Source organism: Melozone crissalis, unplaced genomic scaffold, assembly GCF_028551555.1.
Source record: "Melozone crissalis strain CALT ecotype California unplaced genomic scaffold, PUWL_Pcris_2 ptg000027l_1, whole genome shotgun sequence".
Taxonomy (NCBI): domain Eukaryota; kingdom Metazoa; phylum Chordata; class Aves; order Passeriformes; family Passerellidae; genus Melozone; species Melozone crissalis.
This window is the reverse complement of record NW_026535805.1, coordinates 44,156,894-44,179,821: the sequence shown is the minus strand read 5'-3', so window position 1 is coordinate 44,179,821 and position 22,928 is coordinate 44,156,894. Positions and strand designations below refer to the sequence as shown.

At 40.0% G+C, this 22,928-nt stretch overlaps 1 protein-coding gene across 3 annotated transcripts in view; it reads left to right on the top strand.

The window, feature by feature from the left end:
- Positions 1-20,725, top strand: part of NCOA7 (nuclear receptor coactivator 7) — a 77,388-nt gene extending 56,663 nt beyond the window's left edge. Inside the window, exons 7-16 of one of the 3 annotated variants that reach the window (XM_054280085.1) lie at positions 335-460; positions 2,655-2,839; positions 4,271-4,890; positions 6,724-6,892; positions 13,266-13,413; positions 16,686-16,814; positions 16,942-17,094; positions 17,606-17,701; positions 18,328-18,401; positions 19,322-20,725. In XM_054280085.1, coding sequence (XP_054136060.1) covers positions 335-460; positions 2,655-2,839; positions 4,271-4,890; positions 6,724-6,892; positions 13,266-13,413; positions 16,686-16,814; positions 16,942-17,094; positions 17,606-17,701; positions 18,328-18,401; positions 19,322-19,457 — 1,836 coding nt within the window. In that variant the 3' untranslated portion in view covers positions 19,458-20,725. The other 2 variants (XM_054280084.1, XM_054280087.1) reach the window with 2 other exon arrangements.
- The last annotated feature ends 2,203 nt before the right edge of the window (positions 20,726-22,928 follow it).

Here is a 22,928-nt window from a genome sequence, read left to right as displayed (position 1 = left end):
GCAGAGGTCTTCAGTGTAGATGATGTGTCAGGGCAGGCCCTCTCCTACTGAGATGTGTAATTGAATTTTGGTGAGTTGACCTGCCTTGATGTTTTTTAATTTCTTGCCTTTGTATGGAGTTTCTTGTAAGGTTACAAGGGTGGGTTTGTTGTTTTTTTTTTTTCAATACAGGACACTGTAGGAAGTGTACATATATACTTACATAAATGACCATTGCTTTTCTTCCTTATGCAAACAGAAAATAATTGTTTCAACCTGGCCTTTTAGTTTTCAAAAATCTAGAAGTATATTATTCTGGTCCTGTTGCTCTGCACTGAACTTTTTCTTTTCCAAGGATGCTGATTTGGCAAGAAAGGCTTTCAAACCAGTGGAGAGAGTCCTTTCCTCTACTTCAGAAGAGGATGAGCCTGTGGTTGTCAAATTTTTAAAAATGAATTGTCGTTACTTCACAGATGGTAAGGTAGGTGGAACCTGATTTTTGGGCATTGTTTGAGATTATCTTTGGATAAGTGAGAGATGAATACTGGGGGAGTCAAATCTGCTTAATATTTTTAAAGAATGTAAAAGTGATGTTGGCTTTATCTATTACTGTTGTGTTTGTTGGTACTGTGATAATATGCTGTATAATTTTCTTCTTTTGCTTGTGTGTTGCTAGATACACAGAGAGAACTGCACTTCAGAGTTAAGACATGTCTGGATTAGTTGTCCAGTTCCATCAAATTGAGCAACAGCTTTATAAAATGAGTACATGTCAGTCTATTTCATTTATGACATGAAGATAAATTTTAACTGTTTCCAGAGCAGCGTTTCCAAATATGTTTATGTTGCTTCTGCACTTGCTAATGAATGTTGTGCAAGCCTAATAAAAGAATGAATATTGCATTATACAATCTTTTCTTTTTGTTTCTTGTAACATAGGCCAGGACTATAATCCTAAATTACAGCAAGTGTTTTAGAAGCACAGAGCTTGGGTGGTATTTTAGCCCTTTTCTCAAGGTTGCAAGACACTTCTTCCTGAACTGCCTACTTTGACATATCTGTCCCTGTTGACTCTGGTTTCAGTTAGCTGTCTGCATGTTTGGGTTTTCAAGTTCTCTGGAATTTATAACACTGGAGATGCTAATCATTGTAGTTGCAACATTTTTTTTTTCCCCTTAGTCCTGACTTTTGTAAGATGGATGTGTTTATACCTAGGGTTTCTGGCTTCTTTTGCATTGAGTGGATGTAGACTGTATTTATCAACTCTGCAGTTTTACAGTATGCATTTGGTAGAATGTAATAGAGGACTACCTGATGTCTGGCATGTAAATTAAGGCAGTACTGTCACTTGCTATGTGATGCTTGTTTGATGCAGGGGATACAGATTGCCAATTACAGATTTATGGCTGCAGGATGAAAAAAGTAATTTTCAGCCCGAGCAATCAAAAATGAGATGGCTTCTTTGCCAGTTTAGCTGAAATCCCTTGTTGCCTGGCTTCCTGCAGTGCCTGGGTGGGAAGTACATCCTGCTGATGTATTCTATCATGACTTCTGGGAGAAGCCTCTGCACTTGTTTTCATTCTGTCATCCAAACACAAACCAAGCTTGAGGAGCGAGTCATACAGGAGAAGTGAATGGGAATACAAATAGACTTTGCTTTATAAAGGAGCAGGCATTCATGTGCTCATTTGCCAGTGCCAAGCCATCAGCTTGATATCTTAACTGCTTTAAAAAAGGCCCCACAAACCAAGCTTGTGGTTTTTTACCAGTGTATTTATGAGCCTTCCTTGGCTTGCCTTGCAGATGACCTCATATAATTAATAGTACCTGCACTGTGGGCCATTCCAGTTGATCTCTGTCTCTCATTTGTCAGATGTCATGATTTACAAACAGATTCTGAGTTAGTCTAGTGAATTTGTACTTCATCTGGAGGAGAGGGTGCAGAAGCGAGACAGTGGCAATCTTCCTTTTAAACCTTGGAAGATGGTCAGTTGCCGTGGATTGAATGGTGCAGCAGCATTTTATCAAATCCATTGCTAGAGCACATTTTGAAAAATTAAATGAGTCCTCTGCAGCTGTGCAGAATATGCTTGGACCAATCATAGGAGCTGTTTCTAGGTTGTTTCTAGCTTCTGTGGGAAGAAGCTTCATACCAGATCCCTGTATGGAGAAGCTTTTTGGGTGTACCTCTGGGAAAGTAGATCAGGGGGACCTCTGATGTTAGCTTGGCATAGTAACCTGGATGTTTCCATGAGTAAAACTGCATGCAAGTGTGTTGGTTGCATGTAAATTCATGGATCAAATGAAAGTAGCTGCATCCAGAATAAAATGCTATGTAGATTTTAAAAAATAAATCCACTAATCTGTTTTATTTGAGATTGATTAACAATCACATTTTTAGCTTATAGCAGTCAGCACTGAAAGTTGAACAGGTCAGATGTTCTTCCTCCTCAGCCAGGAGCTTGGATGTTACTAAGAATTTTTTTTTCTCTCCTTATAACGTCTGACTTGATGCAAAGTATTGGAAAGCAAAGTATTTTGCTAGCAAACACTACACGACACAATATGAAGAAGCAGGGAAGTGGTTTTGCTTTTGAGGATAGTAGCCTAAAATCCAGCACCCAGTGATAAGTGCATTACATGTGATGTGCTGACTCTTTCTTCTTCTGTTTTAGGGCGTCGTTGGAGGAGTCATGATAGTAACTCCAAACAATATCATGTTTGACCCACATAAGTCTGATCCTCTGGTAATCGAGAATGGCTGTGAGGAGTATGGGCTCATCTGCCCCATGGAGGAGGTTGTCTCCATAGCTCTCTACAATGACATCTCTCACATGAAGATTAAAGATGCATTGCCATCGTAAGGAGTGTTCTTCCCTGAACTTAGATTTGCAGATTTTCAGTAAGGGTCATGGAAAAGGGCTGGGGAATGGGGGCATGGAGGGGAAGAGTTTCAGTGCAACAGAGTGAAGTGCTGGCTAAGGAATGATTCACTTGTGTTGTTCTTCAGAACAACTCTCTCTTTAGAACACTAAAGCGGCATTAAACACAAATGGGTGACAAATATGAGAACCCAAGTGCAAAGACTCCTTTGCAGTAATTAATAAAAGCATTTGTAATATGCCACACTTGGGCTCTGGCACTGACCTGTCTCTAGGGCCCTTTCAGTGGATGTGAAGAGGTTTAGATTTTGACCATTATTGTGTTACCAGGACTGTTCTCAGAGGAATATTTGAAACTTTTGAAGGTAACAACACCATAGCTACCATCTTCAGGACTTACAGAAACACCATACTGTGGAATACTTCTATCTCAGAACCAGAAATGGATTGATAGTTATAATCTATAATACATTACAGACTTTCTGGGGTGGGCTGCTTTCATTTATGCACAAACAAGGCACTTCTTATCTATTTGTTCTAAGCAGGATTTTGTTCTTACAGGCAATACCTGTTTGAACTGTGAAATTCATTGAATTTCTCATTTCAAGAAAAACTTTCCAGATACTTGGTACACTCATTTCTGGAATGTTTAATAACTTCTTAGTAATTTTTAAGTGATGAGGATCTTGTTTTCTAATTCTCCTCAGAGTTTTAGCAGTAACAAAGAGCTGAAGTTTTATGATGATACGTTTATTCGGAATTTTTCATTTTGAAATATTTTATGATTGTCCTGCTTTAAAAAGAAATGTTTGGGGAAGCCTGCATTCAAACAGTATGTTTGAATAATGGAGACAAATAGAAGAAAGCTAATAACTGCATTGCCTGTTACTGTTCTGCAGTAAACGTGTTCAAACAGGACACAGCTTATCTCCGATTTTTTTCTTCTCAAAAATACATTTGTACTGACTAGGGAAGCATGGATGGTTGTAGATGTTGACTCATTGTCAGGTGTGGGAAGTTACAGTATTAACAGGATTTGAATTAAATTCCAGCAGCTAAATACATGTCCTGTGTTTTTTTGTTATGGACCTTCTGATGACTTGCACATTCTTATTACATGTGTTACATTTCTTCACCCACATGGCATATTCTGCCAAGTGCTTTACTCATTTTATTTTGGTATTACACTTTCAGCATTTTTCTCCATTGTCTTTAAAGTCACTTATTTCCAGTACTGGATGTTTATTTTGGAGAAAGTTATTTTTAATGAGTTTCATGGTTTAAGTTAATTTGGTGTTTAGTTTTTATTTTCATTTTTTTTTCCATTTCCATTTTGCTTTTAACATCGTATGTACATCCATCATTTCCCCTGACAGTGACATACCAAAGGATCTTTGTCCTCTGTACAGGCCAGGAGAATGGGAAGACCTGTCCTCTGAGAAAGATATCAATCCTTTCAGCAAATTCAAATCCCTTAGCAAGGAAAAGAGGCAGCAGAGTGGGGATGCATCTGTTGCTCTGGGTACCAAACAGATAAAGCCTTCAGATAAGGAAAAGTCTGCTGATTTTGAAGTTCTTCAGTCATCGGAGAGTACAGGCTCAATCAAATCAAAGTCTCTGGAGTTTCCCAACAACGTTACTGCCACTGACCATTTGGAAAAGTTTGATGCAGATGCATGTACCAAGGACCCTTCCAGGGGGAAAAATGCTTCAGATACCAAAACCAAAGAAAAATCCCTTCTAGGAGAAGGAGAAGATGAGTTCACTGACCTGGAAAAGACATCATCTCGTATGGATAGAGGGTTGGACAGGAAAATCTCAGTAATGGAAGGCTTGCTGGCTGACCCCAGGGACTTGGGGAGAACTAAGCAGCAGGTAACCAAACCTACTACAGAAGTCCAGGAGCACTTGACAGTTGATTCCTTGGAAAAAAAGGACAGTGTTGAACCTAAAGCTGACTTAGACTTAGAGCTGTGTGAAAAGCAAGATGTTATTCCAGAAGTAAACAAATGTGTCAGTACCCCAACAGGTAAGGTGGAGACTGAATTGGACACTAAGAAAGAGCTAGAGAAAGATAAACTTATTGAATTTTACCTCAATAAAGATGGAAATGGGTCTCAGTCATCTGAAGACTTACACAAGGCTGAAATCCAGAAAGGTGAAAACAATAAAGCAATTGGCATAGACCTTACACTTAGCTGTTCAAAGTCTCAAGCTAATGAAGTCCATACAGTTAAAAGTATGGAGCTTGATTCCTGCTGTGTTGAAAGGAAAGGACCTTCATTAGAAATCAGCTCAGCAGCAGCAGAGGAAAAGGATCTGAAAGAGTCTGTGGACTCTTCATTAGTACCAGCTGTAGACAAGACCTGTCAAGAAACACAGTTAGACAATCAATCAGAAATCAGACTGTGGCTGCTGCAGAAAATTCAAGTGCCAATTGAAGGTAGGTCTCTGGTTATCCTTGTTTCCTCTGAGACTTGAACAGCATTATGACGGTAACCTTTGAATTGACAGCCTTCTCCAAATTTCTTCTTTCTGTAATACCTGGTCTCTTTTTTACTCCTTGTGTATTTCAATTTTATATAACCTGCTATTTTCAAGTTCTCAATGCTTGTTGTTTGATAAGTAGCTTGTGTGCTCTCTCCACATTCAGTGATCACTGCTTATACAATCTGTACTTCTGTTTGCTGGCTTTAAGAACGATAGTGAAATGTCATCTAGTTTCAGTATTAGCAGGGACACTTCATGGCCTAGGAATTGTCACTCTGTATTGGTAACCACTGTTGGCTCATTGAGGTCTGTCAGTTTTGTTTCTGATAGTATCCAAGGTAGTAGAGCATTGCTGTGAAGGGGGCCACTGAAGTATTCTTGACAATATTTGCTTGTGTTTGGTCTCTCTCATGCTATGGAAACCCTTAAAAAAGTGATAAATAGGAATACATGTATAGTCCTACTGAGTGATCAGTTTTCTCCTGATTGATCATTGCATTATCAGAAATAATTCAGGCTGTTCCAGGAGAGCAGATACCAGAATGCAATCTCTGTTCAGAGCATGTGCACACATATTAACCACTTCTATGGCAGCCCAGTGCCTCTGAGCAGCAGTCTGTCCTGGAGCGTTGATGCCCCTCTCTTTTTAATTCAGTGAACCAGTGGACATACCCTTGAGTCAGATCAGGTGGTGGGGGATGAATAAAGTGGAAGTCTCTATTTTAAGAATAGTTGGTCTTAAAAGGATTTTTTCTTTTTTTTCATAAGGGTTTCTGCTGGTGGTATTTGGCTGTATGTGTACTGCTAAAACAAAGAAGGCAGCTTCAGTGTGACTGAAGCTGTACTTAATTAAGCAAGTTTTTTTTTTTTGTTACACTAGCAATTTAAGGAGCCTGAACTGCTTCTAGGCTTGGCCTTGTCTTGTGCAGATAAAAGGTGCTGGTATGGCTGTGTGACCGACAGAGTTGAGAAACTGATTGAGCTTTTTGTGTGCGTGCGTGCGTGCGTGTGTGCATGCAGGATTGCCCTTCAGCCTGGATAGGTTTTCTGGACCCTGATATGTCCCCTTTGCCTGCCTTGTGTTGCAGGCAGCACTCAGCCTGGTCATCTTACCCATTTCTTTACAGGGCTGTTCTGTAACAGCTGTACAGCTGAGGGGGAGACAGGCTGTGACAAAATGGGAATAAATGGCCTCAGTTTAAAATGAATGTGGTTTTACTAAACCAACCATGCTGTTGAAGTCAGGTGTAATTCTGTGTATGGTGCCTCTGAGTGTTCCTTTGCACAAGATTGTTAATCTTTGTCAGTGTTTTATCAGCTGCAGCGTTTGTACTTTCATGTCAGCAGACTGTTTGTTTTGTGTCTTCTTCAGATATGCTTCCTTCAAAAGAGGAGAAGAGCAAGACTCCTCCAATGTTTCTGTGCATTAAAGTAGGCAAGCCCATGAGAAAGTCCTTTGTGTCTCAGAGCACAACCATGTCTCAGCAGTACAGTAAAAAGATAAAGCAACCTGAGTACTGGTTTGCTGTTCCTCGGGAAAGGTAAGCTGCACTCCTGTCAGCACAGAAATGTCTGTCTGTTACTTTTTAAATGTGAAGTGCTTTCTAGAGCTGAATCTTACATTACCTAGATGGTCCAAGTTGTGAAATGGAGCAAGGATGCCGAAGGGTGCCGTCATTTCATTGCATGCCAGTGGCATAAAGCAATGTTTCTTGCTAATATGATCTAATATGCCTCTCAGTGGGAATGAAAAAGGCCTCAGGTGCCACTGGAAGATGGAAAGCAGGATATATGTGCAGCTAACATATGAAAAGAACTGGGAGATGATCAGGGTTTCTGCTGTAGTCTAGGAAATGGGGGAAAGGGAGCAGTGGCTGGAGAGGCGTGGAATCTGTGGAATCTACTGAGGTGTCACTGCTAAAAAAAAATAAGTATTTCACATGAGCAAAGGGAATCATGTGGGAAAAGGGAGTCACTCCTAACCAAATAGGTGTGAGGATTTCTGTCTTTTGTCCCATTAAAAATAGTCCCTTTGCAGTAAAATTGAGGAACACAAATGTTTTCCTATAGGTATGTATTAATGCATAAATAGTACTCTAGAAAAAACAAACCAACAAACTAGAGAAGTGGAGATCTATGATCTTCGACATAAATCACCCAAGAATTTTCACAGGCTGTGAAGAATCAAATGTGATTCTTTTGTTGACAGAAGGCAACTAGAGCAATTCTCTGGTCTGTTGAACCAAAATCAGTGATTCTGGTAAATTAGAAGCCAGGAAGGAGGAATCTGAACTTGTGATCTGTCTCAGAGATGTCTCTTTCAGATGCAGTCAATTTTTTCAAAATAATTTTTACTTAATAATTTTAATTCCAAATGTGTATCATGTGTGTTGATTTAAGTGTTTATATTTTTTGTGGTTGGAAGAGGAGTGTTTTGATTGTCTGTAGTAGTGTGGAAGTTGCTGTCTTGGAACTCTTCCTGGAGGAGAGGGAGAGTTTAATCCAGCTGGAATGTGGTCCTTGGGAGAGTAGCTGTATGGCTTTTGATGTGCTTGCTATCTGTGGATCCCAGTCCTTGGCTTCTCAGGGATTGCAAAAGGGTGGGTTCAGAAAATTCTGTGTTGAAGTTTGAGTAAATACTTCAGGGAGCTGGAGTGATGAGTTGGAGTGATGCTGTAATACAACACAAGGTCAGTTAGTGCTTTGGGGATAGTGCAGCTAACAGTGAATAAAGCTGCTGAGCTGCCTGAAATCATCTGTAATCACTGCTGTGTGTAACAGGTAAATCTGTCAAGCTTCTAACCACAGACTTGGAAAACAGCTTTCCTGCTTGTCCTTTTATGAGCAGAAACTTTCTGAATGGTGAGCAGACCTAATCCATTTATAAACTGAAGTGTTGACAACTGGTTTGTACTTCAGTTTTTATAATGAGAAAAAAGTAACTTCTGCAGTGAGCTGCTGCAGCAGCACCTGGCCATGCTGGCTGACATACCAGATCTTTGATGTCAGGGCTGCCGTTTGGATCTTGATCAAAAGTAGTGCTGAATGGTGGGTTGTAAGTTTGAGTCTTTTTAGCGCTATTCATGCCTGTTTTAACACCCCAGAATTGCATGACAGATCAAGTAGAACTTGGAGCAGAAATTAATTGTGAGACCCACACCTTTGTGTTAATGCCAGGCATGTCTGTGCCTCTGGAACAAGATGGTGTTTTCTCCAAGCTCTTGGATGCCTTCCCAAAGCAAAACGCAACACTTCCTACCTTCTGGGAATATTCTTGAATCAGTATTGTGTAGAATATAAACCTAAGTGTTGCATCTTGGGAGTGCCATGAACAGTAGGTTGTTTGGGATAGCTTTGCCACGTATTATGGACATGTATTATGGACAAAATAGGAGATAGTGAACTAAGTCTAAAACTACTTGAAATGCAGTTTATGTTCACGTGTGAAAATATCAAGAATAACACTCATCTTGTTGGCCACAAGGCAGCCATAAATAAAACACTTTCTCCAGTCTCGTCACAATAGCTTGTGCAGCATCTTAATGTTTTGTAGTAATTTAAAAAAAAAAAAAAAAAGGCAAAATTTAAAAAAATGTCCAAATTTGGAGTGCAATTGTGAAAAAATTGGTCTGTATGCCTATATTTAGTGTAAGTTAAATCTTCCTCTGATTTGCTTTTAGTTACATTTTTTCCATGGTCCTAGTGTTTGCTGTTAAAGCAGCTTCTGTCATCAGTTGTGAAAATGGCTCCAACTTCAGCCTGGTCCCACAGCCACAGCTCCCAGCAGAGCTGCTCTTCCATGTGCCAGCTCCAGCTACTTTCTGGGCCCAGTATTTTTATATTTATTTTTTTGTTGGAACCCTCTGGAAACTTTATGAATACAGAGAGAAGACTTTTAGGCTGTTATTCTTTATAAAGGCACTAAATCTTCTGTCTCATTTGCTGTAGGTGCTCTCTCTCCATGCGTGGCTTCCCAGGCACCGAGTGTGTCCCGGCACACGTCGGCCCATGGCCAGCACGCTGTGGCTGAGTTAATCAGTGACTGCAGCTCTGCTTTGTGCTGCCTGCTTGGTCACAGCAGGGCTCACCTCAGCATGCAGAGGGGATGCTGGCCATCTTGAGTTGCCTTAGATACAGATTACTCAGCCTAGGGCAGCTTCTGGCCAGGTTCAGCTGAGCAGAGGGGCACCCATGCTTTTGGAACACAAATAGAGATTGACTGTTTTGCTGGGAAGTTTTGCAATGGGTACAGCTTACAGTATTGGAGGGTAAGTCTGTGTGTGCTCTTACTATGTGGATTTATATTTAAGTCGTGTGTGGTTTCCTACCCTAGTGAATTTTGAGTAGCAGTAGCTCAGTAATTAGGTCACACATTTCCTGAAGACCTTTTACAAGAAAATGTCTTGCACAGAGACACAGATAGTAATGCAGAATTTCTTTGCTTGTAAGTAATAGCATTGACTAGTTCCTCATTCAAGAAATAAATCTGTTTAATTTTCCAGTGTAAATTCTGCAAACATGTTTGTTTTATGAATGTATAATTTGCACTGAAGTTGATATAAAAGACACTGTACTGGGATCGTGCTGCTGAGAGAGCATCCACTTTTTTGCGAGATGCAGAATCCTTTTAAATTAGCCTTTTATAAGGAGAATACTGCTAGACTCCTGATAATAAGATATCAAACTGTACAGAGGAAATTTATGAAAACCTGTTTATATCTATAGTTTAATGTCTTATAATGAGGACTCATAGAAGTCTCTATAAGCTCATAAAAGCATATGAGGGCTTACAAAACTCAGTGCTCAAGATTTGGGAAGAATCATCATTTAGTCAAGCACATTTATAACAAAGTTGTAGAATACTTCTGGATTAATGTCTTTCCCTGGATCAGGAGCAGTGGCTGGACTTAGAGCCTTTTGAATATTTTCTTTTTGGAGTTACTAACTTCAGGTTTCTATAGTAGTCTCTTTCTAAGTACTTTGTTTTATTGATGTCTCTTTTAGTGCATGATACACGCATAAGCATGTGATCACCAAAACAGCTATTGAGTTCTAGGATAAATTTTCTCACAGCTCTCTAGTTGACTGTAAGAAAGTTCCTCAAGAAGTGGCTTTTCAATTTTAAAACTGGATCAAGTGTTTTACATTTGGTGGCTTGGAAATACCACTGTAGCATAATGTTAGGATTTTATTAGCAGAGCATCCCTTTTCAGAATGACATCACCTCTGTAATCACCTATTTCTATTTTATGCTGCTGCTTTTTAAATCTGGACTGTCTGGATTTATCAACTGTCCATTGCAGAGGAAAACTTAGTTATGTACTACTTAAATAAACTGAGCATATACAAGTCCATGGGGCCTGACAGGAAACGTTCTGAGTATATTGAGGAAGTTGGTTGGTGTTATTACAAAGCTGCTTTCTATCATCTTTTGAAAGGTTGTGTTGAGGGGGAGTGTTCCTTAATAATTGGAAAGACAAATGCTGCAACCATTGTCAGAAAAATCAAGGAAGTATCTGTGGGAGCACAGGGCAGTCAGCTTCATCTCAGTCCCTGGGAAGGAAGTCCTTACAGACACTATTTCCAAGCACACAGAGGGAAAGAAGTGATCAGGATCAGCTGTCATGTATATTTACCAAGGGCAAATTGCTTTTCTACTGAACAAATAACTTTTCTGTTTGAGATTGCTAGCTCCTTGAGCAAGGAGAGAGCAAGGGATTGATACCCTCACATTACTAAGGCTTTCAACACAATCTTGATACCATCACGTTACTAAGGCTTTCAACACAATCTTCCATAGTATCCTTGTAGCCAAAGTGGAAAGATATGACCTGGACAGGCAGGTTACAGGTGGTCTGGACCATTGGGCTCAAAGGTAGTTGGTCTGAGTGGCAATGAGGTACAAGTGGTATTCTTGGGGACTGATACTGCTTAATGTCTTCAGTGGTGACATGGATGTTGAGACAGAACACACCTCTGTGATTTTAGGGAATGACACAAAATTTGGGGAGTGCTCGTAATTGGAGGGCAGGGCTGCTATTCAGAGAGGCCTCAACACAACAGGCTGACAGAAATGTCAGGAAGTTCAGAAAAGGCAAATGGAGAAGTTGTGCACCTGGGATGGAGCAGTTGCTGCAGCAGTAGGTGGGGAAAGGCAGCCTGGGGAGTAGCTCTGCTGAAAAGGAGTTGGGAAAGTTGAGAGCAAGCTCAACATGTCAGTGGTATGTCCTTGCAGTAACAAAGGCTTCGCTTCTTGCTGACTCAAGTAAGAAAGTACAGCCAAACAATTTATGTAGTCATTAATCCCCTCTTCCTTTTAGGCACTTGGTTAAAAAATGGAGGGGAGGGGACAAGAAACAGAAAATGTTGGATGGCGCCATACTCTTCTCAGATCATGTGCTGCATGCTTCAGAGAAAATGGTGATGAGATAAAAGAAAAAAAAACCCAGAAGACATGGAGAACTTGTAGAATCATTGTTGGAGATTTTCCAACTCAAATAGACAAGAATTTGCAACCTCCTCTAAATTGGAAGTTAGCTCTGCTATAAGCAGGAGCTGGCCTAGATGATTTCCAGAGATGGCTTAAAACATAAATACATTCTGTGATTCTGAGATATGAATGTGCTGCTCTCCTTCATCCACCTGCATAAATGTGCTTTCAAACTGATCTTACCCAGACAGCAGAAACCACTACTTTTATTGTCCTTTCTTAGGGATTTGTAGGAATTAAGTAGCTGGCTTTCCAGGGTAGGACTACTGCATATAAAATACACAGTGCTCAAGTCAGTTGTCTCTTTCAATTAAAGCTCAAATTAATTAGCAAAGAGCTAATCAGACTGCTTTTTCCAAAACCTCTGTGAGCAATGCTATTTTTTTTCCTTTTTCATTATTTCCATGATGAAGCAAAGTAAATTCTTTATTCTTTTTGTAGACTTATTTGAAAAAGTCTGGAATTATACTAGTGACCCTAACAAATTGTAACAGTGTTGAAAGGGTATTTTAAGATTATTTATGCATACATATAAATCCAAGTTACTTGAAATATGGTGATGGGGGGGAAATGTCTATTTCTAAAAGGTTTTTCCTGTTTTCTGTTCATCTAAGAGTTGCTGGATGTAACTTCCTAGTGAAAAGCTGAAGGAAGATCTGATGTTATAAGCGCTATCTTTCCATCTGCCCTCTTTGCTGTGGGTCTGATTTTTTTGTTGGCAATTTAGCTTCTTGTATAGTGGATGCACTGTTGTATTCCTGTTTGAAATTGCACGTGGTCATTTTAACTTAATACATAAATTCCTTCTTCAGAAATTGTTTTGTGGTTTGTTATGGAAGTTGTCAAGGAATATCTTTTTAAAAACAGTGGCTGAGAGCTGACTACATTTATGGAAGAGCATGTGCTGCTGGTACTATATCATTAGCAAAGCTGTCAGTAACAGCTTATTTTCATAATGCTAAAAGAATGAAGATTGTTTTGTGGCTAGCCTCTATAACTTTTAAAGGGCAGCTAAAACTGCAGTGTAGACTTCTCTGGTGATCTCATTGCTGGTTTCATTGCTGGAACTCTAACTAAATGGGTAAACTGAATGTTTTACAGAATTAACTTTAATGACTATGACCTAATAATCAATTTGACTTCTTAATATGAATTGTGTGGGACTGGACAAACCATATTGCTTTACCATGATTCTTTGGCTTTGCATATAGCAAAGGGAGGAGGAAAATACAAGCAGAGAAACCTTGAAGTGGTTCAGGCTGCCAGGTGGAGGGAGCTGTTGCCTTGTGTGGTATGGGAGGGTGGAGGTACATGGATATCCTGTTTGTGTAGTTGTCCCTGCTTTGGCATTGGGCAAAACCTCTGTGCTACGTGACAGTGTTGGGTTCATGGACTACTAAACAATGGTTGTCTCCTCTTCACAGGGTGGATCACTTGTACACGTTTTTTGTTCAGTGGTCACCAGAAATATATGGGAAAGATGCCAAAGAGCAAGGTTTTGTTGTGGTGGAAAAGGAGGAGCTTGACATGATTGACAACTTCTTTAGTGAGCCCACTACTAAAAGCTGGGAGGTGAGTGCCTTCTGCCTTTGCCTGAAGCGTGTGCGTATCAAGTGTGCATCCTCTGCTAAGAATCTCAGCAGTTGTTTTGAGGATTTTATGGTGTTTCCTTAAGGCTTCTATCTGTCTCACAAATGTATTCATATTCCTTCAGTCTTCATTTCCTCTCTCCCTAGAAAGAGCAGGTAAACAACTGGGAGCTCTCTGGTGTGCAACCAGCAGAAGTTGTGCAAATATTCTGACCATGTGATATTAGTCTTTTGCAAAGCTGTACAGGCATATGTGGTCAGCATTGCTAAATTCCTAATGTATTTCCTAATGTATTTATGTGCTACAAATAAATTCTTCAAAATGTATAATGCATCGAAACATCAACCCAGGCTCCTGCGTGCTGGTTGAAATGGATTGGTGTGTGGTGATAGGCCAGACCTTTGCTTCTAGGGTGCACACAGCAGTTCTGTTTGAATATTGGGTGTAAGTGGGATAAATTTATCATTGGACTTTGGCTTTTTCATGTGTGGTCTTCTGCAATCTGTTTTAACCACTTGGCATGCCTATGCTTGTTATCTTCTCCTTCTGCATACAAAGCCTAGTTTCTAAGGGAAATAAGCTTGCACACAGTTTTAAAAGTCATATTTCTCAATGCTCAAACACTTTCTGTGCTAAGAATATGGGATAAATGAAACAGACACATACATTCCAAAGTGAGAAATATCTCGATGGTGATTAAATAAGTTATCTGATGATTCATCCTAGACATAAACTTGTTTTCTTTAAATTCTAATACCCTCTTTTTTGTTTGTTTGAGCATTTTGATCTTCACAGTATGTTCTGTTGAAAAATGGAGCTTGGAAGTGGGACCTGTCATTTTAAATGTAGCAACCTCTATTCCCAAGGAACTAATATTTTTACAGTTTTGTAGCTTCTCAATGTTAGTGCTTTTTGAGCTGAAATATAAAAAACCTGTCTTCCTTGTTTTGCTTAGAGCTGAGTGCAGTCATACATTCCTCTGGATTTTACTGTTCAGTTATTTGCATGCCATTTTCATAAAACCACGGTGAAGGAGAGTCAGTGATCTAAAGACAGATGTAGGAGAGATCTGGCCACACTGGGAGCTTGTCTCTCATTGTTCTTTTTAGATATTTATTGAAAGGAAGAAAAGCTGGAAACTGCTTTTAAAGGTGTGTCTTTTTATTTGTAATATATTCCAGCTTCACCAATTTAAAGTAGGTTTGCCAGGAAATCTCTATTGAATGAAGTCCAAATTTGGGCATGATGACTGCGAAATGATGAGAGTGAAAGTTTCACTCTCCCTTGCGGGGAAACAGAAACTCTAATTGTAGAGCAGTATATAAGCAGTTTTATCACAGCATGCCATGGCCAGTAGCTGTCTGTCACTCTTGGGGCTGAGAACTCTTGCCACTAGAACAAGGATAGAATAGTGGGTACTGAAAATAAACTGCTAGATGATGAAACAGAGACAAATGCCTTTGAATATTCGAATTGTTTACTGTGCCAGACCAGACCAGGAGGAACCTTTTGTAGAGGTATGTTGAATTATTTCCCATTTGAAGTGTGGATCTGATGATGGAATTTCTGTCCTGGTAATAAACGTGCTCTGTACTCAGGTGAGGGGCATTTCCACCTCAGGTGGCTTCCTTTCTCAGCCCCATAAAATCTTTGAAATACTTTTGTAGATCCAGTTTCTGTAGTGGAAACTTCTTTTCATCCATTTCTGCCTTTGTGTGGTCTGTAAATACCTGATCTTGCAGATGCCTCTTTCTGCAGTTGTTGACTGAACTTCATTCACATATTCAGTTCAGAGACTGAATAAATGTGTATGCAGAGAATAGGGGGGCTTGTCTGTCTCTGGACCCAGTTTGCAATTTACAATTGTTAATAGATTTTCTCTGGTTCCCTAAGTGACTTGAGTTGTATTTTGCTACAGATACATCTTGGTTGATTTGCTGTTGTCTGGTACTTTTCCCCCATTCCTGGAGTGGGGGGAGACTATTCCTAAAAGAAAGTCCTCAAAAGGAAAGTTGTGTATTTTTGATTTAATGTCTAAAAGGTGTTAATTAAAAAATATACAGTCATGTTCTGGGAGATGCAGAGCGAAGGCAAACCAGTCTGAAGGTGAAAAAAAAAGAACAATGATACAAGTAGAAAGATTGTTTTTTCTGAGCAGTTTGTTGTGGGCAGATTTTTGGTTTGTTTTTTTTTTCTTCTTTTCTTTTTTTTTAATTATCCTAATTTTGCAGTGCAAACCTTTCCTGAAATTGACCATATGAAAAATTTCCTGGCACAGGATTATCTGCAGTCTCAGAAGGAGAGACTAGAGGGTCAGGATGAAGCTGTAGAGCTCTTGCTGTCATGGGCAGGAATACCTGTAACTGCTCAGGTGTGCAGGGACACATAGCAGTGTTTGTTCTGCAGGCTGGATTTTGCCTTGTGATCTGCCTTCCTCTCTTTTCCTGACCCTGCACTGGAGTGCCAGAGCCCATGTGCCCTGCTCAGCTCCAGGCATCTGTGGGACAGCATGGACTGGACATGAGTGCTTGCAGCAGATGTGTAGCTCTCATCCCACTGGGGATGCCCGGTATGACTGAGGGTATTAGGGCTGTGAGAGCTCCTCACCAGCCCTGGTCCTCATGCAAAACTTGTGTGCTTTGATGTGTGGTTCAGTCCACACCTGGAGTCAGTCTATTGCATTTGCTTTCTCGCCTGAGGGCCAGGTGTGTGTAGGACCTCCAGGCATCTCTTCCCAGTTTTCTTGACTGTTGACAGCTTCTGCAAGTTCCAGCAGTGATCGTGAAGGCGTGGAGGAATTATGCAAAACTTGATCTGTGTGTAACACGAAAGCCATTTGGAAGCCTTATTGGCAGCGAGGTGCATAGCAGAGCACAGTGGGCTCTGCAGCTGCATCCTGAAATTCCTGCTCCCAGATAAGACCACTGTGGTGATACACTCACGGAAGGAAAAGACAGTTTAAGGTTTCCTGTTTGTTTTGTAGCTAGACCTTGTTGCTTCCCCTTCTCTTTCTCGTCAGCTCCATTTCAGAGCTTTTGCTGTTGCTTGCTATGTGCCATGGTGGCACTGAGCCCCAGCTGAAGATTTTCCCCATTTGCTTAAGGGTACCTGTGCTTGATAAAATTATCCCATATGGTGTTTTTTCTCCAAACAGTGTGACAGCTGAGGAGTAAGTTTTAGATGAATTGGCTTCAACAGAGGATTGATGGTGTAAGAGCTGTGCTTTAGGTTGGACACTTGTTCTCTTGCCACAGATCATTACTGTAGAAGAAGCCAAACGACGAAAGAGCGTTTGCAGTTACTATGAAGAAGAAGAAGATGACGATACCTTGCCTATCCTAAAGCATCACAGCGCTCTTCTGGAGAACATGCACATAGAGCAGGTATGGCTGAAAGCCCTCAGGTTTCCTTCTGAGATGTTGTGCTGCCTCTGTTGAGTGCGAGGAAGAGGCTGGGGCACTGACTGTGCTGCTTGTGTAACCATTTCCCTCATTGCCTGCCCCTGCCCAGCTGGCCCGGCGCCTGCCCGCGCGGGTGCAGGGCTACCCGTGGCGCCTGGCGTACAGCACGCTGGAGCACGGCACCAGCCTCAAGACTCTGTACCGCAAATCGGCCGCTCTCGACAGCCCCGTTCTCCTCGTCATCAAGGATATGGACAACCAGGTCAGGAGCGCTTCTTCAGGGGTGGGGCAGAAAGGGCAGCACTTTGTAAAGTGATCGGTATGAAATGCTAGTCATACTGTGAAGTCGTGTCATACCTAAATGAGACATCGGTGTATTCTTTATATTCCTACTGCCTAAACTAGAGTTACCAGAGGAAAGTACTTCAGCACTAATAAAAGTTTTAGCGTTGCAGTGCGTGCAGTTGTGACTTCGGAAATACCTTTCTTAGGTATCTCAGTTAAGGAGCTGTCACAAGCAATGCCTCTCTGGAGGTCTCATTTTAGTAGCTGCTAGTCAGCGATGCTGCTGCCATGGCTGTCATCTGGCTTTTAACTTGCAGGATACAGAAGATGTGGAGGAATACTTGCACATCTGACGCGCTTCACTAGTTGGTTCTTCTAACATGAAAATCAGCTTAGTTGTTATTAGAAAGCATTTTGACATCTTTGGGGGTTTTTCTCTTGAATTCTGCACTTTCCCTTAAAGTCGTGTAATCATTTTATTCTGACAGATATTTGGAGCGTATGCTACTCATCCCTTCAGGTTTAGTGACCATTACTATGGCACTGGTGAAACATTCCTCTACACTTTCAGTCCACATTTCAAGGTGAGTGTGTCCACTTTCTGAAACAAGATTTTTGGGTTCCACTTCAGAAACATGTATGAGATTTTTAGTGTAGAAGAGGTGCCAGATGTTGATGAATGAAGTTAATCATTCATTGCTTCAATGCAATACTTCAAGCAAAATTGTCTGTAATTATCTGCAGAGAGGACAGACATGTCTGTAAGTGTGAGGAGAGAGTTTTAAATGAGTTGAAGGGGTAAGCAGGAAGGACTCAGAGTGTCAAAGACTCACCTTAGAAGGCAATGATATCAAGAACAGGATATAATGTCATTAAGATCACAGTGACCACAAAAAAGAGATATAAGAGTGCTACTGAAATACCCCTTGATGCTCTTAGCTTATACACTTTTCCCATATTGAACACATTGTTCCTTTTTAACAGGGTACCGCTCGATTTAGAGAGGGAAGCAGCATTTAAAATAAGGATTAGGATGCTTTGTTCATAGTTTTAAATATATATTGATCTTTTACTTTCTACCTTACCTTTTCCTCTTTCAAGAAAAAGATAAAAGATGACCATACCTCTTAGCTGCTAAGAGTAGGTACCCAGTAGTTTGAGATTGCAAGAATCCTCAGTCCAAATATGTTCATGTTTTTTCCCCTCTCAGGTATTTAAATGGAGTGGAGAAAACACTTACTTCATCAATGGAGACACTACCTCTCTGGAGCTTGGAGGTGGAGGGTGAGTGTGTGTTTGGTTTTCAAATCATATTGCCAACTTTTTTTTTTTTAATTTTAAATGGAAATAGGGACAGTGGTAGGTGCAAGAAAAACTTTGCAGTAAAGTGGCTGAACTTAATTTTAGTAAGCTGTTTAGCAGAGATACCTCAGCAATCTAATTTCAGTTACAGACTGAAAGCAATTTTGTTTGCTTAGAGTGACTGATGTTAGGCAAGTAGGGTTTGTTGCAGAGTTGCGGTTGTTTTTATCCAGGAAAAAAAGCAAATGTTTTGGGTAGATACATCACTCATTGCTGAAGCAGTTTGTCACTGGAAGATAATCCCTAATGGCAATTTTGCCATCAGTTTCTAGGGTTTATCAAGCAGTCCTTACTAAGCTGTTGTTTTTCTGTTGATGCACATAGCAAGGATACAGACAGGGCATAATCAGTTCATGAGTTTCAAAGGTCAGTAGGTATAAAATCAAGGGCTAAGACTGTACAACCAACTAAAGCTTACTTGGAGCTTACACTATGGCACAGCTGGGCATGGTTTGCATCGGGAGTGGATAACCAGGAGATGCTCTGCCCACATCCATGCAGCTAGGGAAGGAACCCCAAGGTCTGCCCACATCCAAGCAGCCAGAAAAGGGACCCCCAAAGTCTGTGCCCTGGTGTAGCCACAGCTGGCAGCGCGAGCAGCTGGGTGGCCCAGGGCTGTGGGCACTCACAGGGTCCTGCGCGCTGCCCCACTCACTGCTGCAAACAAAAGCAAGGGAACAGCACCATGAGCTTCTTGGAGAGTGCTTTGCCAGTACTGAGCTCTTCACATTTGGCCTCAGAGTCACCTAGATTCCTCTGTATCGCTTCTTTGATTGTTTATACAGCTTCCAGTGCTTTTACTCTTCCATCTAACACCAAATCTGTTCTGTATTTCCCTTTAGTGGCCGCTTTGGTTTATGGTTAGATGCAGATTTGTATCACGGGCGAAGCAACTCCTGCAGCACCTTCAATAATGACATCTTAACTAAGAAAGAAGATTTCATAATACAAGATGTAGAAGTATGGACATTTGAGTGAAACACTGACTGCCTTAAGGACTGGATCCATTAGGCACTTAAAGCTATCCAGAAGGTGCAGGCTGCCTCACAATGTTACACGCTTTTTCCTCAAGTTTGTACCAGAGCATGACTACGCAAAAAATCCAACCAAACAACTCAAGAATGAAAGAATTGGTTTTGAGAGGCAGTAAGAGACAGAACAGTGAGAGATCACTCTGAAGTGTTTTTTACTTCCTCTTCAGCACTCTTCCATTGAAGATGCAATGCTTATGAAAATGTTCATGATGTATAAGTTGAGAACTTCTTATGTAACTGTGAAAAAGATCCTGTGGAAGAACTTTAACTGTCTAGTACATTCCTTGTGTATTTATGTTCAACATGCAAATGCTGACCAAAAATAAAAGGTTACTTTACCAAAATCTACAGTATAATGTTTGCCATGGAAAAGAATCAGAAATAGGTGTACACAGCACTTAAGGGAACATGTTTTTTTAAAATTATTTTATTTATTGTTACTGTATAGTAGATTTTTTTTGTAAATGTATTAGCTATGAGTTTTTTTGTTCAATGTTTCAAATCTCATTTTGATAATTACTGTTGAGGTGGGTTTCTTATGCATTGGCATTTATTCTGAATCAATTTATTTGATTTCTGAAGTTAATTTTTATATTTTTATTTTGTAAATGATATTAGGTTTTCATTATACCCTAATTAGAGGGTTTGTTTTCCTGGCAGAAACACTTGAGTGCATAATTCTGTTTCATTTTCTTTTCCTGAAATGAGGGAGAAGGTGGATAGTGCTTCTTCTTAACTCTGCCGTCACATTCCTGTTAATAGATAACTGTTTTGGCAGTGTATGGAGACACTGGGCAAGTGCCCTCTGGTGTAGACTTTATCAGTTCAGCTGCAGTCCACAGAATTGGGATAGCATGCTCTGAGCACCTGCCTCAGTGTTATTTGACTGATTATGAAGGAGATTTCTAAGAGAACTATTTTTCTGTATCACCACAAAATGGTTCAAAATAAGCCACCCACTATGCTTTTATGAGCATTTCTCTACAAACTGAAGAATTTTTTAAGGACAAAATACAATTGAGATTTAGAGAAGAAAGTTCTTTTCCTAACAGACCAGGTCACATTAGTGTAAAACTTGTTTTCCTAATAATTACGCATATAATTTCCTTTAAAAGAATACTTCAAGCAGCAGTCTGGTTTAGGATTTGACAGTCAACTAATTATTCTTGTTTGTTTTTAACGAAATTATCAGATACCTCCCCCCCCCCCCCCCCCACCAAAGCTGAAAAGACTCTATATTACAAAATTTGTAAAATTTATTTTACGAATAAAATATATTACAAATTATAAAACATCTGGTGAATGGAGAGAGTGTGAGAGAGGACTGGCAGTCTTCACTGTTTGCTAGGGAATTCAGCATTGCCATTAAGCTGTGGTTTCGTTTACACAATCCAGGCCTAACTAATATTAGGATGCTGTCCTGCCCTTAGACTTGAGTGTTCATTGCCCTGAGAAAGGCAGGTTTTAGAGACAGTAGTGTGCATTAAAGCAGTACAATCTAATGTTGGAATGTTACTAACTGAGTAATACAACTCAATTTAGTTACTGCTCTTTCCTTTTTGACTAGATTAAATAATAATAAAAAAAAAGCCAATTGCTTTTCCTTCAAAAGCATTTCTAAATCTTATCTTGCACAGAAGTTTCACAGTCTAATAAAACAATGCTATACACAGTAAGCCTGTAACACGCTGCACATGAGCTTTTCACACTTCCTTTCTTTGTGGTCCACTACAGCCATAAATAAAGTTCTTACTGGTAATGCTTTAAAATATTTTGGAAGTTGTTAACAGCATAATGCTTTGAAGATACCCAGAATATCTACCACACTGTTCTTTTAAATGGTGGCAGAAGGCCACTTAATAGTTTCAAAAAACCCAACCAAACAAACACCCAACAAAAAATCCCCACAACAAACAAAATGAAACCAAGTTCAACATTTTGCATACATTTCACTCTTGCTACCTACAACTTACTCCATTATATTATCCTTGTCAAAGCATATTTAAATGCTGTGGTCTATATTCAAAACAGTGTTGTTCAATCAGAATTCTGTGACCCTTGAAACTATGAATATTGAATATATGTAATGCAGTGCTATCACAATATTTTCAATAAAGGAATTTATGCATTCAGAAACTTGTTACAGATGCTTTCTCTTTTATTCACAAACTTTAGACTGTTTTAAAGATGAAAGGATGCAGCTTAAGTTACAGGTTATGCTGACAAATACCTGTGCCACCTCATAAAAAAGAGGATTTCAGCTATACTGTATTTTACAAAAACAGATAAGGAGGTTGGAGATTTTGGTGGGGTTGGATTTGGGGCTTGGGGTTTTTTTGTGTGTAGTATGTTGTGTCCTTAAAGAGAGCTGTGTTTTGAATTCACCCTGAGACAGACACTGACAAAGGGCTAAGAAATGCTAGTAAACAGCAGTTTACCTGGTAGTTCCTGCTGCTGCTCTCAGCTGCAGTGAATGACATGTATCCCCTTATCTTTTTGACCAACCTGTTCCCAGAATTCAAAAGTCCCATGTGCATAATTTTTGTATGCACCTTTTCATATTTCCAAAGTGTTCACATATATTTTTATATCCAGCCAAGCAAAGCAAAGATGTCTTAGAAGTACCTGGTTCTTGGGTTTTATTGGTTTTCATTGTATAGAGCAGTGGCATTAAACGAAAACAAACCACAATTACATGTGAAACTGAGCAAGTGTGCTATCCATGAGCCCTGCTCTGAATGAAATGGCAGTAACAACTTTCCTAAAGTAACTGGAAAATTATGGTCGCTAGTAATTTTTCCCTCAGAGAGAACAGGATATTGTTCTTGCAACATGAAATATGTGTTCCTTCAGTGGTACTTGGGTACAGATTTTTGATACAAGACCGTGTTCAAACACAGACTCACAAATCAGGCTTGTCAGTACCCAGGTAATTGCAGATATTTTATTTGGTGCTGGTTTAAGTGCAGGTTTTGTGTTGGATGTTTTGCACAAAGGTTAGCTTTAGAGCAAAGGAAAGTCTAGTTACCTTTAGAACAATCCTCATTCGTAAACCCTAAAGACTTGATTTGCCTGTTTGTAACAGCGAAAAGGAGCAGGTGAGGTCATTGCAAAGGGACTGCCTAGCACTCTGCAGGTTGGCACATCTGGCAAGTGAGCTGCTTCAGGTAGAATAGCCAACCATGTCCTGTTTGTACTGGCACAGCTTGCTTTAAAAAAAAAAAAAAGGCATTTTTGAAAATCTCAGTCTTAGTTTTTAATCTCATTACCTTTTAAAACACTCTTTCCACCTGCAGGACAAGCACTTTGTGCCTTTTGAGCTGCATGAAGAATACATTTAAGTTGCAGGGTCGGTGATTCTGCAGCTCTAGTCTAATGAACAGTGCAAATTATTTAAAAATACAAACTATTAAGA